This window comes from Streptopelia decaocto (genome assembly GCF_964273445.1).
Source record: "Streptopelia decaocto genome assembly, chromosome: 2".
In the NCBI taxonomy this organism is placed as follows: Eukaryota; Metazoa; Chordata; class Aves; order Columbiformes; family Columbidae; genus Streptopelia; species Streptopelia decaocto.
Genome location: NC_138655.1, coordinates 28,395,888 through 28,411,251, shown reverse-complemented (window position 1 = coordinate 28,411,251; position 15,364 = coordinate 28,395,888). Strand labels below are relative to the sequence as shown.

The following is a 15,364-nucleotide window of genomic DNA, read 5'->3' as shown; positions in this document are numbered from 1 at the left end:
TCGTTATTGTTATTTTTTTATTATTGTTTTAACTTGTTTTCTGTGATTTGATTAATTTAATTTAGCTAGCATGTCTCTGTTGCTAAACTGAAATAAAAATATCAGAAGTGGATGGAATTAGCATATGCTATTATAGATAAATACTGAGCTTTTTATCTAGAAAGGGAGTTGGGGCACATTCCTAAGTTGAGCTTTTTAAAAACAAAAATCGAGGACACTATAAAGTAAGAGTGGTAAAATGATGCTCACTCAAACTAATAAGCTTTCAAACACATGCAAAAATGTATTTTTCCCTTGTTCTGCCTTCTTTGGTGGATTGCTGTGTTAAAAGACGAATTTATTGTATAGTAAAACTTTGCCTTAAACATTGAATAGAGGAAAAGAGGCATTTTAGTTGACATTCAGATCCATGAAGTGTGGGTCATAGTGACTGTTTAAATTTGCTAATCTTAAAAAAAAGATCAAGTCTTTTTTCTAGTTTTAGGGCTGAACCTTCATATACTTTTAAATTCTGAGTTATTTTGAAGTTTAATAAAGTAATGTAAAAGTATTAATATAACTCTCATGATCACTGAATAGCCGATTTACCAAGTTTTTAGCTGGATGCTCAGAGATTGTTAAATTTCCTTAATACCTCTGAAAAACTAAGTCTCTTAATCTGTGAGGACAGAAAAAAAAATTACAGATTGTTTTCCTATTCTTCTTAACACCCCCTCACTCCTGAAACATAGTTCAGTATAATTGCTGTTACCTGCTCACGCAGGACCTGGCACTGCTTAGTATTCTTGTATCTTCCTTTGCTTAAGTGGAAGATCTGATCTGAAACTGGGTATATTGACTTTTACCCAATCTTAATCTGTAATTTTTAGATGCAACTCTGTGCAGTTCTAAGACTGCAGTGTGAGAAAAATCTCCATGATAATAAGAGACTTAAGTATGGTTTTGGACGTTCAGGTTTGCCTGAACAAGAAATGTCATTGCAGCGTTTATTGCTTTTGTAGGGCCATTTCTGTTACTAACACTGAATAATGCTTCATTTTAGGTTGAGTGCTACGACTATGACAGTGATGGGTCTCATGATCTCATAGGAAGTTTTCAAACTACAATGTCAAAACTGAAGGAAGCGTCAAGGTCCTCACCTGTAAGTCTTACACAGTCTGAACTGCCTGTGTGTCCTTGATAAGCTGATATACTCATTCTGGAGCAAAATTATGTCACTTGTCTTGCAGCTATTGAAGCTGAGTTAGGCTACACATTAACAATCTACTGTATTTGAGGCTGACTCAGCGTTTATGTTATGCATCCACTTTCCTAGGATGAGTATCTTGGTTACAGTTTTTAATATTACATATCTAAATACCCAACTGTCATCACAAATGAATTTCATTAATCATAACAATATAGAAATCAAAGAATTGGAAGTGTCAAAGAACGCAATACAAATGTCACTGCAGTTGAAAGGCAGATTTTACTAATTACTTTATTTCAAGTATGGTACTTATCAACTATCAGGCGTATTCTAGTGAATATGGAGAAAATTGATGTTTATGCCCATGCATGAAAATGCAATTGAATGTGTTACCTTAGATGGCTCTTCTTTAGAGTGAAATTACCCTTCATGTTCTTAAGAACTATAACAATTTGCAAATGTTTTAATAGGCAAAGTTAAATTTTGAAGAAGGTTAGTATAGCAACCTTAATGTAAAAGTGGTTTATGGTCATGTATGTTGTTAAAATCGTTTACCATTTTTTCCTTTGTTTCTGTAAAACCTGCAGAACAGCTCCTGCATTAATAATAACAGAATATAGTGAGTGCCTGCTTGTGCTTTTCTAACATCTTGAGTGTTCAATTTGTACTTAATCCTTCAAAGCTGTTGAATGTGAAGAGTCAGCCTTGACTGTAGTGGTTTTTCAGTTGCTGCTTTGTGCCCTGCCATGCTTTTCTTCTAAATACCAGTTTCTGAATTCATTTTGAATTATGTACAGTTCCGTTTAATGCCTCTTAAGGTTTTATAATGTTTGTAAGGAATTTTGGACTCGTATGCATGTAATTCATATGCTGCCTAGTTGGAGCTTTTAGGTGTTTTTCTCTTTTTTTCCTAGATTTTTGGGAGGTAGGTGGTGTCAGTTTAGCTTTCAATGCTGACAGTGATACTTATTATTGTAATTAAAGCGTGCAAAAACAAAACAAAAAAAAACACACACACAAAAAAAACCAAAAAAAACCCCAACAAACAAGGAACAGGAGTATTTAGTAAAATCTTTTTTTCTGCTTTTTTAATGAAGATTTTATGAATCTTTAAAAAAAGAGACATCTTGCTAAGTTGCACTTTTGTTATAGAGCAGTATTGTAAATTAGGCAAACCTAGCAGCTCTCTATGTTCACATTTTCAGGTACATATTTTTCTAAGAACTGCGACAGGGAGTTCCTGTGCTGTGTGAAATGTGTTGTGTAAAGGCTCTGTGAGAATACAAATATCTGTTTTTATTGTTCCCCTAGTAGCATAGCAGGTGCGGTCTCTTGTGAATTTAAAGAAAAGGTACTTTTAAGTTATAATCTGCTAGGTTGGGAAGTGCTTTAAGAAAGTTGGTTTCATGAGAACTGTGGCTGTACCTATCCTAAGTAACTTATTGCTGTGTGAGTAAGGTGAAGATAAGAACCAACACAAGTAATGTGCTTCAGGCTTCCTCTATTTTAACTAACCTGTAATCCTGCATGATCTGATTAATTTGATAACGCCTGTTAAATATTTCCACTGCACGTTAGAATTTGACTTTATGTATTCCATGTGTGATCTTTAGTTACTCCCACAAGTCTGACATCAGCTGCACCTGTGGCAGATTTGGCACAACTTCTTTCGAGTTTACTTCAGGTGAACACGGGTGTGACTCTGCATCCTTAGTTGCTGAAGAAGCTGTTATTATATAACTGGAGTGAAAGGGTGGCTTCTCATTCTCTGGAGAATTAGTGGTTTATTTTTTTCCCCCCATCCCTTAAGGTGTATCTTCCCTCCAGGCATGCTGTCAGTGTGTGCTGGTTGGACGATTATAAAATATAGTTGAAATATTATACATCCCATGTGTCTCATGGCCATTATTAGTGAGAACCTCACCAATTAACATAGTACAATGAGACCCTGAAAGACAAAATCCATCAAATAGAAAGATGCTGATGGTGAAATGATGGTGAAAAAGAGAAGGTGAAGAAGAGACATGCAGACTTCTTAGGTGCTGGCCTTGTCTGTGCTTTTTTGCTTTAGATTAATTGCAAGATCACTTTTTAAAACTTAAACCAAAGCAGCAGAACCTATTTCTGACACAGACACAGAAGGTGTGTCTGGAATATCTCCTCAGACTGCTTGTTCACCAGATATGCTGTGTGATGGCAGGAGCTGCTTAACCTGACTAGCTGGCGATTGCACTTGGAGGTTAAGATATTGGCTTAGTTGATGAAGTCTCAACAACTGAGTCTGGAAAGATTAAAAATAAACCTTTTCTTTTGTACATTACTGCCATGGCTGCTGGAAACAGTGAAGCTTTGCCTGAATCACTCTGTCTTTACCAAAGAAAATGTTGTTAGCAGGATTCTCAGAGGGAAAAATGGTACAGGATTTCTTCATCTGGTTGAAATGCAATTGTCTAAACAAACATTTTTGTAAGCCTTTGGGTGAGAGAGGATTTTGGTCTTGATAATGAGGTTTTTCTTGCTGATTTTGGGCAGACTGGGTTTAATTTTGTTTGATAGTGAAACAAACTGCATTTTTAATACCAGCCCAAAGTATCAATCCTAGAATAAAGAATTTTTAAATTTGTTGCATAAATAATATTTATAGTGCTTCTGTTGAATTTGTTTGCCTTCATGCAGGTTGAATTTGAGTGCATCAATGAAAAGAAAAGACAGAAGAAAAAAAACTATAAAAACTCTGGCATTGTGAGCGTTAAGCACTGTGAGGTCAGTAATATATTCTGGCATGACTGTTTTTTATGTGTTTCGGTGTAACAATTGTCTTCTAGTATGCTTTTACCCTCAAACTGTAAGAAACTTTAAAATGCATGGAAGTTCCAGATAAAGTAAATATTTAAGGGCTCTGATTCATGTGAGGAGACAGATTGACAGCTGAATCACGTGTCTGTCCTCCCGCCTCCTCACTTTCTCTTGAAGATGCCATCTACATGGCAAAGGTCTCTTAGTATTTGTAAGGCCATTCCTGAACCTCTGCATTTTCCAACTCACCATTTTATGGTAAATTAAAATCTGGCAAGTCTGTCATGTTGTCTTATAAATGATAGTGCTTTTGGAGCTGCTTCGTTGCCTGCCTGTAATTTTGTGACAGGCCTGATTCTGAGGCACTGAGTGCATGATAGCACATGCTGCAGATGTCCTCACTGCAGTGGGTGGGTGGGGTATGTATACAGTAAAAGAAGTGCTTTATTGTCTTGTCTTTGGGTAAAGATAACAAATCTGGAACCTCAAAAATTGCTGCAATAATACTGTTTTTCTCCCATTAAAAAAAGAAGTTAATTTCTGTTTTTAATATCTATTTTTAGATCATAGTAGAATGTACATTCCTTGATTACATCATGGGTGGGTGTCAGCTGAATTTCACAGTAAGTTAAATTGTTCATATAAAGTAGCTTTTGAGTTTTATAACAAACTGAAGTATATCATTGATTGCATGTGCTCTTGATTTGATTGTTTGTTGATTTGTTTTTGTTCTTTAGCATGGAAGGGAGGAAGCCATTGTGCCAGAGTCCATCCAGTCTGTTTAGGAAACATTATTTTCTTTACTCGTGGCACAAAGTTCTGAACCCATAGTTAGGTTTGTTAGGAACTAGCTGAGCTGTGTGGATGGGAGACCAAGAAGAAATTTACAGTTCTCTGATTTATTTCAAGTTTCCTTTTCATAAGAGCTTTTTTTTTTTCTTTCTTTCTTCCTCTGACCAAAGATTTCACTTTTGCACTTGATGGTGTTTTTCAAGGCCCTTTGCTTAGTGAAAGCAACAAATAAAGAATCATATGGGTTAGGACCCTTAAGTGATATGATTTGTGAACCACGTGCAGCACAAATAACAGTAAGATGTCTTTACCCCAGCAATATGCCCCATCACCAAAGCAGAGAAGACCCGTTGGCTCAGAGATGGATCTATCACTAGGGCTCCTGTAGTGCTCGCTGGTTGTACGTCTGAGAGGAAAGCTGTGTATGGCGAAATACAGGATGAAATTAATTTAACAGCTGTTGGAGAGCTGCTGTGAATGGTAACTGAAAGTAAACATACTGAAAACCTGACAGATGAAAGTAATTTCAGTCCTTCTGAGAGATGCAGAACTTCTGCTGGTTTTATAGCGGCATTGTTGTAAACTTGTTAATATTCCAAGAAACCTGCGTCTAAGCATTGTGCCCGATAGATTTGTAGATGTCCTGGTAATGCCGAGTTTACAACTCATCCATCCATGATTTTCTCTCTGGCTTTGCCAGAGATAAGAAGCATAATCTTACCTCTAACAGTGATGTGATATAAATATTGCATTTGACAGGTGGGGATAGATTTTACAGGCTCCAACGGAGACCCTCGCTCTCCGGACTCTCTGCATTACCTAAGCCCTAATGGAGTTAATGAATACCTAACAGCCATTTGGTCTGTGGGAATGGTCATTCAGGATTATGATACGTAAGTTTTAGATTTTTGTTTAAATATTTTTTTATATATGTATAGATTTCTGTGGTAGTTTCTTAAACCAGTGTTGAAGATGCCACCAGATACATTGGAATGAAACTTCTGAGCTGAAATGCAGAGTTAAAAAGGACTTTGTAGTTACTGCGCAATCACAACCAGAAGCTTATGTTTACAGCAGACAAGCAAGGCTTTTCATCTGTGCTGTGAAGAGCAGCATTAATTTAAATAAATGCTTGCATTCTTGCCAATTCGGTGTTAAAGACTGGTTTTGGTCCTAGAGACAATTACAGGGGGGAACTTCTATTTAATTTTGCCTTTTAGTGCTTAATAAGCAGCATTTTTACTGATCAAAAGCAGCACTAATTAGCTAAACTTACTGAACTATAACAGCTTTTAAAGAAAGTCACTCACTTCATTTTCTCAAAATTGCTTTTTTTAGAGATAAGATGTTTCCAGCCTTTGGATTTGGTGCACAAATTCCTCCTTCCTTTCAGGTAATGGAATATGTAAATGCACTGCATAAGACAACTCAAAACACTTCAAGAGGAGATTGTGTATACAGTCCTGACTATGTCTTCTGTGTGTTGACAGGTGTCACATGAATTCCCAATAAATTTTAACCCATCAAACCCATTCTGTAATGGTAAGTCTGAGAAAGTAACACCAGACCTAGAGAATAAAATGTCTAAAGTGAAGGGATAAAAACACTTGAAAGGTGAACTGTGAAGCATGTTGTTCTAATTAAATAATGAGTTTAGCTGTGTAGCAGGAAACAATTTTATAACCATTTTCTTAGTTATTAAAAATAGCATTTGGTCTCTCTTCTGTAACAGTTTGTGAAAGAAGTGTTTTAAACAGCCAGGGCACAGCAGAGGTGAGCTGTGAACAGTTCCCTCGTGTTGTCAAACCTCTTAATTCTATTTCGCTGCAGGTGTGGGGTGGTCTGGTTTGAGTACGAATCTTCTAGTGCCTGTTCAGTGTGGCCTCTCTGATCACACTACGAACTGCCACAAGCATCCAGGGGGAGAGAACTGTTATAATTCAGCTACGTGCACTTAAGTATATGGTAATTGGCCTTTCTATTTGCAAAAAGCCAAGCATGTTAAGCATGGGTGTTTAGCACTGGTCAAGCTGAAGGCCTCCATTGCTCATGTATAATTTTTTTTTTAATCATGGTTAATTTTAATTCTATTTATCATCTCTTTAAACACATGATATATACAGTGTTTTAGGAAGATCAAGTGTGAAAAATTAATATGATCTATTTGTGTTCTCTAGGAATCCAAGGCATCGTTGATGCATATCGGGCTTGTCTTCCTCAAGTAAAGTTATATGGGCCAACAAATTTTTCTCCAATTATAAATCATGTGGCAAGATTTGCTGCTGCAGCTACACAACAGCAAACAGCATCTGTAAGTTCTTTATGGTAGTGTGTGTATTTTTCTTACTTTTTTTTCCCCTTCTAGTTTATAAATATTATTTTTCTCTTTTAAGCTTGTAAGTATACTTGTTTAAACAGCTGACCATGTACCTTGTGGATTGGTGTTTGGTACCCTCAAAACGAGATAAAAGCTAACTGATTTTTGCAGATTGTACATAACAATTTTCTCCCAAATTAACTAAATAAACTCTTTGGCTTGAAGTATCAACTTAAAAATACATGGCACCTTTATGGTATCTTCTGTTCAAAGTTATTACAGTGCTATAAAGGTATTAGCATCTAATTTTATCCTTTGCATGTAGGAGAGTGATTTTATCTCACCTGGGAAAAATACTAGACCTTGTTTCATGTCAGATAGTTGAGAGAGGGAATTAAGTAAGGCAACAAAGAAACAGAGGATATAGCTCCTGACTCCTCAGTACTAACATAGACAACTGTCTGTACAAAGCTTTGAGTGCTGTATGTGCTGTGCCCTCCTCCCTGTTAAAATTGTATGTGTGAGTTGTTAAGCATATTAAGAAATAGGACGTCTGAAGTCTTGAGTATCAAATCATTTAGATAATAATCCATGTGAGATCAGCAGATCCGAAGCCATAAATACCCTAAATCATTGATGACAGCAAATCCTGGTATCTCAGAGGTCGTGTAAAATCAGAAAATAAAATAAGTTATTTTTGCATACAAATGTACCTATGCAAACCAATTTGGAAAAGAGTTATGGATTTTCATATGCCAAGAGGTTTGTAAGGTTTTGCTTTGGTAGTCTTTCAGTAGCAACTGTCATCAATATGTATTATGAAAGTAGCAAAACTTTTGTACTTTTTTTTTTTTTCTGAGAGTGCAATATCCCTAGCAAGAGATTTATTTTTATTGCCTGAAAGAATATATTGGAGAAAGTTCACTGGCTTGGCATTTAAGGCATATTGTAGATACTTTAGGTTGGCTTTCAGTTTTGGAGTTGTTTTCTTTCTGGTATGGGGGAAGTATAAGAAGAGAAAAATAAATCCAGTGTGATGTGCCGTCATCCTGCTGGTCGTAGCTTTCTGTGATCATGGTTGCTGTGTAGACATTTTTGTTGAAGTGGGGAAATGGAGTGGTGGGAAGCAATGAGAAAAGAAGATAAGGGAAAACCAATTATTTTGGAGGCAGATAAGGGAAGATGGGAAGCAAAGTACTGAAGAGGAAGACTTCTAAGAATACTGGTAGTACCTTTGGAACTTCAATTTGTGCTTTCCAGTAATCATCTGAAATGAACCACCTGAGAGAAGACCTGAAGTCTGAAAAGGGTTTGATAGTTTCTGAACTTTGTATTTCTACCTTGTTCTTGATAGTTCAATCCAGAACAGAGGCTAAGATGCCAGCTTTTAGAAGCCCTAGCATTATAGTGGAAGTAACTCAAGTGGTACTTGAATAAATTACCAAAATACTGCAAAATGGTCTCGGATGCCGGATGCCTTGGTAATTAACTTCATAAAGCAGCTAGAAAACATGCTTAAAGGAATTTGAAAATGGTCATGATGTTTTTTTGGCAAAAAATGTGTTTATGTCTATATTTAGGATTTTAGGAAGACACTGAAAAAATGAAAGCCTGTTTCATTACCCTTGGTAGCGCACTCTTTGTTCATCTGCTCTTAACTGGATGAAGCTAAGGGCAGCATTTCATAAAGGTATTGGTAGACTAGAAAGGAAACACGAGTTTCACAGGTAGCAGAGAGAGAGAATTAAGGTAACAAAGAAATGGAGGATGTAGCTCCTGTCACCTTGGTACCAGCCTCTGTCCAGATCCTCAATAAATCTTTCCTCTGTCCAAAACCTCAATAAACTGCCTTTTATCCTAGGATAAATACTCAGAAGATAGGTTAACTGTTGGTTTGTCTGGGGCTTTTGGAGAGAGGAAGGGTGATGCCATCGAGTTTTTGGGAGGTGGCTGTTTAAAGGTGACTTCTTTTAAAAGATTGATGATGTTTGCCTTATAAATTTATTTGGACTGTACAGATGAAGCCTGACCACAACTTAAATGTTTGATTGTAAAATTCAGTGAGTGCATTGAAGGTGCTCAAAGTGACAACTGTGCAGTCTGTATGTTCATTTTTTTACATGTACATACCTGCATGTTTTCTATTTCTTTGTCATAACACAGTGTTTATTGTCTTGACAGCAATACTTTATACTTCTGATCATAACAGATGGTGTGATAACAGACCTTGATCAAACTCGAACTGCTATAGTTAATGCTTCAAAATTGCCCATGTCCATTATAATTGTTGGTGTTGGAGGAGCAGACTTCGATGCTATGGAGTTTCTTGATGGTGACAATGGAGTTCTTAGGTCCTCATCGGGAGAACCAGCTGTCAGAGACATTGTCCAGTTTGTTCCATTCAGAAAGTTTCAAAATGTAAGTAATCTTAATGGTGTGATTAATAAATATTGTAGAGGCATGCTGGGTTTGCTAGGATATCCTACTTACAGTCCTAAGCTTTGCAGTGTCTCCAGAATGAACTCTGAGAAGTTTTTTATCAAATGATAAAAAAAATACTTCACATAGGTGAGCTGACTCATGTTTAAAAAGAGTCTGTTTCTGGTTTGAGTGCTGCATTTCTGACATGTTGCTGCAGGGGAATGATGTTTGTAAATCTCCCTCAGACTTGATTATGTGAATGTGGTTTTCATTTGGGAAGAACTTACTGTGCTTTTGTTCATATGGAAAAGTGCTTTTTATTGTGGATGCCCATTTGTACGTGTGGTTTAGTCTCACATTTTAGAGCAGGGGTAAAATTCAAGGCTAAATCACAGAGGTCATAATCAGTAGAAGCCGTGTGTGAGCACAGTAGTGGTGATAGTTTTCATTTTCATTAAAGCAAATAGACCAAAAAAACCCCAGGCAGTGAAAGAATGGAGTCCTGATTTTTTTGCTGTAGAACTCAATAAAATATGCACAGGCTAATATAGTCTGACTTTTAAATATCATATCACTGGAAAAAGTTTATTCAAAAAATGCTCAGGATGGGGAATATAAGATCAATACTTTTATTTCCATTTGTCAAGGTTGTACTGCAAGGTGACAAACAACTGTGGCAGATGCTCACTGTTACCCCTTCACTCACCCTCCCCTTAGATAGGAAAAAGTGATAAGGAGGAAGGAAGAGAGACTTCAAGTTGGAAAGGTTTTGAAGGCTTTACTAATGTTACTATCAAATAGAGAAAATGATACAAAATATACAAACCCAGTCCTTAATGTCTGGGGTGAAGCAGCGTTTAACCCGTCTGGCACAGAGCTGGTGTCGCTCCAGCAGCTGCAGGGTCTCAGGCCTTGGATCACAGGCGTGACTGGCAGGGTCCTCTTACTGGCCATGGTCAAAGAGAGCAAGACCCTCGTGATCTCCCTCTTTTGTAGGCTGTATGATGCATATGGGATGGAATAGTCAGTTGGTCAGTTTTAGTCACCTGTTCTGTCCACCCCTCCTTGCAAATATGTCCAGTTATCAGTTAACTTTGGTTATCATAGTAATAAATCTAAACATGAGCTTCTTCTGCATTCCATTGGTCATCTGACCAGCTTTGGAGCACAGTGTCTGAAAAACATGCATTTACTTAGAAGAAAAGCGCAGTTACTTAGGAGGTACTTAGAAGAACTTAGCTGAAAGGAAAATTCACTAAAAGAGAACTGGTCTTGTTTTTAACAAAACCAGGACACCATTCCAATATGTTCTAATTTTGTTTTGTTTCTTAGTATTAACCCTGTTACTAATACTCCTTATACCTTCTTCTTTTGCTCTGTATTTTTATGTTTACTTTTGATACAAGTTCTTTGTCTAATCTCAGAGCAACTCAGGCAAACTGAAAGGAGGAAGGAGAGCAAAATCAGTACAGAATATGCTTACTGAATAATGTGCTTGGATGTGGATTAACTAGGGTCAATATTCAGTATAAAATTATATATTCAAATGCTTTCAGTTTCTGGAAGAAGAGGTGCTTTTTTTCTCCATTGATACTTAGACTTTCAGTAAAAACAGTATCTCTGGGAGAGCTGCTCTGTAGCAGGGCAGATATTGTGGATGAGAATTGGTTTGCAGATGCTGAGACAAGCCCCTGAAGGGTCACCTTAGGCAGATAGTGGAAGTGTGTTTACCTGGCTGAACTGCAAGATCTGCCCTCTGTGTGTATTTCATATGACAAAAGGTATCTTCAGACATGGCAAACCCTTTGCACACCCAGATCCTGTTCCTGCAGCGGAACACGGCAGACAGCTGGTGCCTGGGAATGGGAATGAGATGGTGAAGATGTCAGGGAAGGTTCCGTCTGCACCACAAGGGCACTGAGTAAATTCCTCTGTAAAATGTCAGACTTTAAGTTGGCCTAGTAGAGGATGTGCTTGTTACCCATCTTAGGATCTCTGTTAACAGTTGATGGAAACTAAAACTCGGTGTTCTTTTTTTATAAGTCTCCCAAAGAAGCTCTGGCGCAGTGTGTCCTGGCAGAAGTCCCTCAGCAAGTGGTGAGCTACTTCAGCACCTACAAACTGCAGCCTCCCAGGAATCCTGCTGCAAAGTGAATGGGCTGAGCAGGGCAGCTGAGACTTCGTGCTTGCTTTCCTTGCTTATCTACTGACTTTGGTTCTTGAGATGCTTCTGTCTACATGTATGCACACGCCACTGTATGGTCATGTCTGTTAGCTTTTTGCCTGCAAAACACTTTGCCAAGTGTGCCTTTCAAGGGCCATAATTGTTATTGTGTTGATATTTGATGTCCATTTGAGAGACGGTGCTTACATGGATGCATTTTATTTTGAAGAGTGGGGAAAAAAAGAGGTTGAATATGCAGAGAGAAGAGGGGAAACAGCTGGAAGGGGAGCAGCTGCCTGTTTGATGAATATGGCCAGTGGGAGTGTTCAGTTACTTTTGTGGGGATCAACACCAGGGACTGCGGTTTCTCAGTGATCATAAAACAAGCCAGAAATGAAAAAGAGGGTGTGTCCCCACCAAGCAGATAAAAGTTTATATGTACTTCAATGAATCTGCAATACTTCAGACATCCGTGTCTATTAAGCCACCATAGGACAATTTTGTCACAGGAGTTTCAGAATGAGCCGAGGGCCAGAACAGAACGCAGGGCCCCTCCTTGTGTGCCTGTGTCACGTTTGCCACCTCAGTGCCTTTAGCCAGTGCCTGGGATTGAGGCTGTGTGAACATGAGCCAACAAGTTGTTAAAGTATATACTCTTTTATAGAGAGCAGTCCCTTAAGGTAGTAGAGGAATAACTAGTGTGAATCAAGATAAACCTCTAACATCTCAGAAAAATACTCTTAGCCTTTGAGGACTGTAAAGGCTGTAAGGTGTGCTTTGGTGTGTACTGTGCTGGAAAGCAGAATGTCCACATTTTATTGTGGTTTAGTTTTTTTTTTTCCATAAACCAGCCATGACTATTGATCTTTAAAGGGCATTTTGTGAAGTGGGAATGTACTTTTCAGGTAAAAAGGTTTTGTCTGAATATTTTCAAGCAAAGACAGATCTTGAAAGTGCTACCCAATTTATATTGGTTTTGTCATATTTTGAATCATGCTTCTTTTTCATGAACTCACTAATGAAAAGTGCCTGCAAAAATGCAATCTTGCTTTTTCCCTCCCAGTAGGGAGACATAAGAAAGTCTATAAGCTCTAATCCTGTAATCAGGTTTCATTTCCCTGGGGCAAATAATTTCTGTTCTATTTTCTTGGCTCAAGCTTTTTATTCACCGTTTACAGGAAGTGTAAATCATGTTGTGTTGCTTAGTGGAAAGATGAAGCGTTCTTGTCTCCCAGCTGCATGCGGCTTTGAGGATCAATTCTGATCCTGTTAGTTCATGTAACGTAGGTGGATGTAAAGTCTCATTTATCACTTCCAAAATGCCCATCCTGAACGTTAATTTTGCAGTTTCACGTTTGAAGTGGTTTAGTGTTAGACATCCGACTGATCTGATTTTGGATGGTCTAGTTGTAACATGTCAGAACAGAATGGACTAACACTAAATTTATCATCTTTGAGTGCTCCAGATGGCACCAGCTCATAGTATATATGACCTCTTCAGTTGCTGGAGCTGCTCTTTCTTTTTTTTTTTCATACAGATACAACCCTGTCAAAACTCTGAATTCACATAAACATTGGTGGATGAAAGATATATGTATTGAGATTGTCTTATACATCCTGTAAAACATACCAGATATTTTGTAGACAGCTGACTAGTTGTCAGTCATGCCTGTATGTGTTATTCTCCACTCCATTTTCCTTGGTGGAAGGGCTTCCTAAAAAGTTTCAGTAGTGGAATACTAAGGAAGAGATTTTTGTTTCATATTAAGCCAAGTTCTTTCTTTTTTGAAATTAATTAATTTGCTTCATTATATAAAAATATATAGTCATCTTTTTATCAGTGTAGTGCAAGTGCGTGACTACTTTATATATAAAATTATGATGAAGTGTCATGCCAAATATGCAACACAAAATATAAAGATCAAGGAAGTAGTTATAATGAACCTAAATCACACTGCTGCACATTGATATTGTATGATTTTTGGAACAGTAAACTGTTTCACAGCTACTTACTCCATGTACAGGGATAACTGGATGCGGTATTAGTGTTTGTCAAGGTTCACTGATGTGGATGAGTACTACTGATAGGAGTACAGGATACTACTGAAGTTCCTCTGAGCTGTCTGCCTAAAGTATAGCGCTGCATTGGAGTTCTTTTACCAATTCTGTTTTAAGTTGCCATGGAAGTGCATTTAAATGCATTTAAGTATGTTAATAGGTATCATTTTAAATATCTGCTGCATATAAAATACATAAACCCTTTTGTTTGTGTTCTGTGTGTCGGTAGTAGAGAATTCATGATCATTTGTTGTAAAAGTGTCACTGTGTTACTCAAGCTTAGGGAATTAAGCAGCATAACGACACCTTCTTCTCAATGTGCCCTGTTCTGTGTAAAATAAAAGCATTTCAGACCTGACAGCAGCAAGAATAATTTTCCCAGTATAACTTCTCTTAGAGGATCACAGCAAACAGCTTGTGGGGGAATTTGGAACCTTCCAGGTTAGGCTGGAGCAACATTCTGAGGAATGCAGCAGATTGTGAGTCGAGAGGGAGGGGAGTTATTTTGTTGCTTTGCCATTTTTTGTTTGTTTATTTTTACATGTTAAAAATGCCTTATTAGCTTGAGGGTGACAAAGCAAAATATTGTCAATTCATTGGAGAGTGAATGTGCTTGTAGGTCACTGGCGCCACCTTGTGATAAAAATGATGTACAGCAGTTTTAATAATCAGATGCTTTTTGCCATTTAATAGTCGTAACATATATGTATGTACAGCAGAGAAATAACCTGTAATAAGATTTTTTTTTACTTTCCTATGTACTTCAGTTCTGATGGAGCTAACTGATTTACTATGCCTATGCATTAAAAATATAATTTCAGTATACTATTTTTGTATTGTTCTTTTGTATTAAGCATTCCCTGTATCATGCCAAGTGCTGCTTTTGCAGTTCCACTGATGAGTATTCCACAAGCTGAACAGCTCAGATTTACAAGTGTTATCAGATGAGAGGAAAAATGCGTATTCACTCCGTGGTTTTGAATGTGGAGGGTATATTTCATTAAACATCTCAAAATGTTTTTTAGCAAGAAGGTATGCTGAAGTTGGACAGTTTCAGCAGTGAGTGTTTCACATTCTTTGGCACTTTAGAGCTCTCCTGTGCATGCTATGCATACAATTATTATCAGGTTTTCCCAAACTTTTCTTCCGAACAGCATCTACATTTTAAATAGAGAGGCATGGAGATTTGTTTATTTTTAGTTTTCAAGTACTTTGTCTTATTCCACCCTTCAATTTCTTTACATTCAAGTGTAGTCAAGTCTGAGATGCTTTATTTGGAAACCGAGATGCCAGAGACAAGCATTGCAGCAGAGTGTGATGCTGTACAGAACCTGAGGGAGCTTTGGTACTGGAAGTTGTGTCTTCTAAGTGCTCCAGAGTAATTCAGTCGACATCTCCACTGGTCAGGAATCATCAGGGTAAAATTAGTTCCTGAAAGGATTTACTACATCTTACATCTTGACCTTTCTTGTGTCATTCTTTCTGGTGAAAACCTTATAAATACTTGCAATGTGGATTCCTGGACCCTTCCCACCCCTGCCCACCCCTAAAAATGGAGGAATTCTGGGAAGGGAAAAATACTCCAACAACAGAAAACCAGGATATCAGAGAAAACCAGATGGATGTT

General features: G+C 37.6%; 1 protein-coding gene across 4 annotated transcripts in view; it reads left to right on the top strand.

Moving 5' to 3' along the window:
* CPNE3 (copine 3) overlaps window positions 1-14,562 on the top strand; it is a 29,706-nt gene extending 15,144 nt beyond the window's left edge. For all 4 annotated transcript variants that reach the window (XM_082045005.1, XM_082045007.1, XM_082045008.1 and 1 more), the window contains 9 exons: window positions 1,043-1,141; window positions 3,866-3,952; window positions 4,549-4,608; window positions 5,537-5,670; window positions 6,116-6,170; window positions 6,268-6,319; window positions 6,955-7,088; window positions 9,276-9,512; window positions 11,559-14,562. In XM_082045005.1, the coding sequence (XP_081901131.1) occupies window positions 1,043-1,141; window positions 3,866-3,952; window positions 4,549-4,608; window positions 5,537-5,670; window positions 6,116-6,170; window positions 6,268-6,319; window positions 6,955-7,088; window positions 9,276-9,512; window positions 11,559-11,669 (969 nt within the window). In that variant the 3' untranslated portion in view covers window positions 11,670-14,562. The remainder of the gene's footprint in view (window positions 1-1,042; window positions 1,142-3,865; window positions 3,953-4,548; window positions 4,609-5,536; window positions 5,671-6,115; window positions 6,171-6,267; window positions 6,320-6,954; window positions 7,089-9,275; window positions 9,513-11,558) is intronic.
* The last annotated feature ends 802 nt before the right edge of the window (window positions 14,563-15,364 follow it).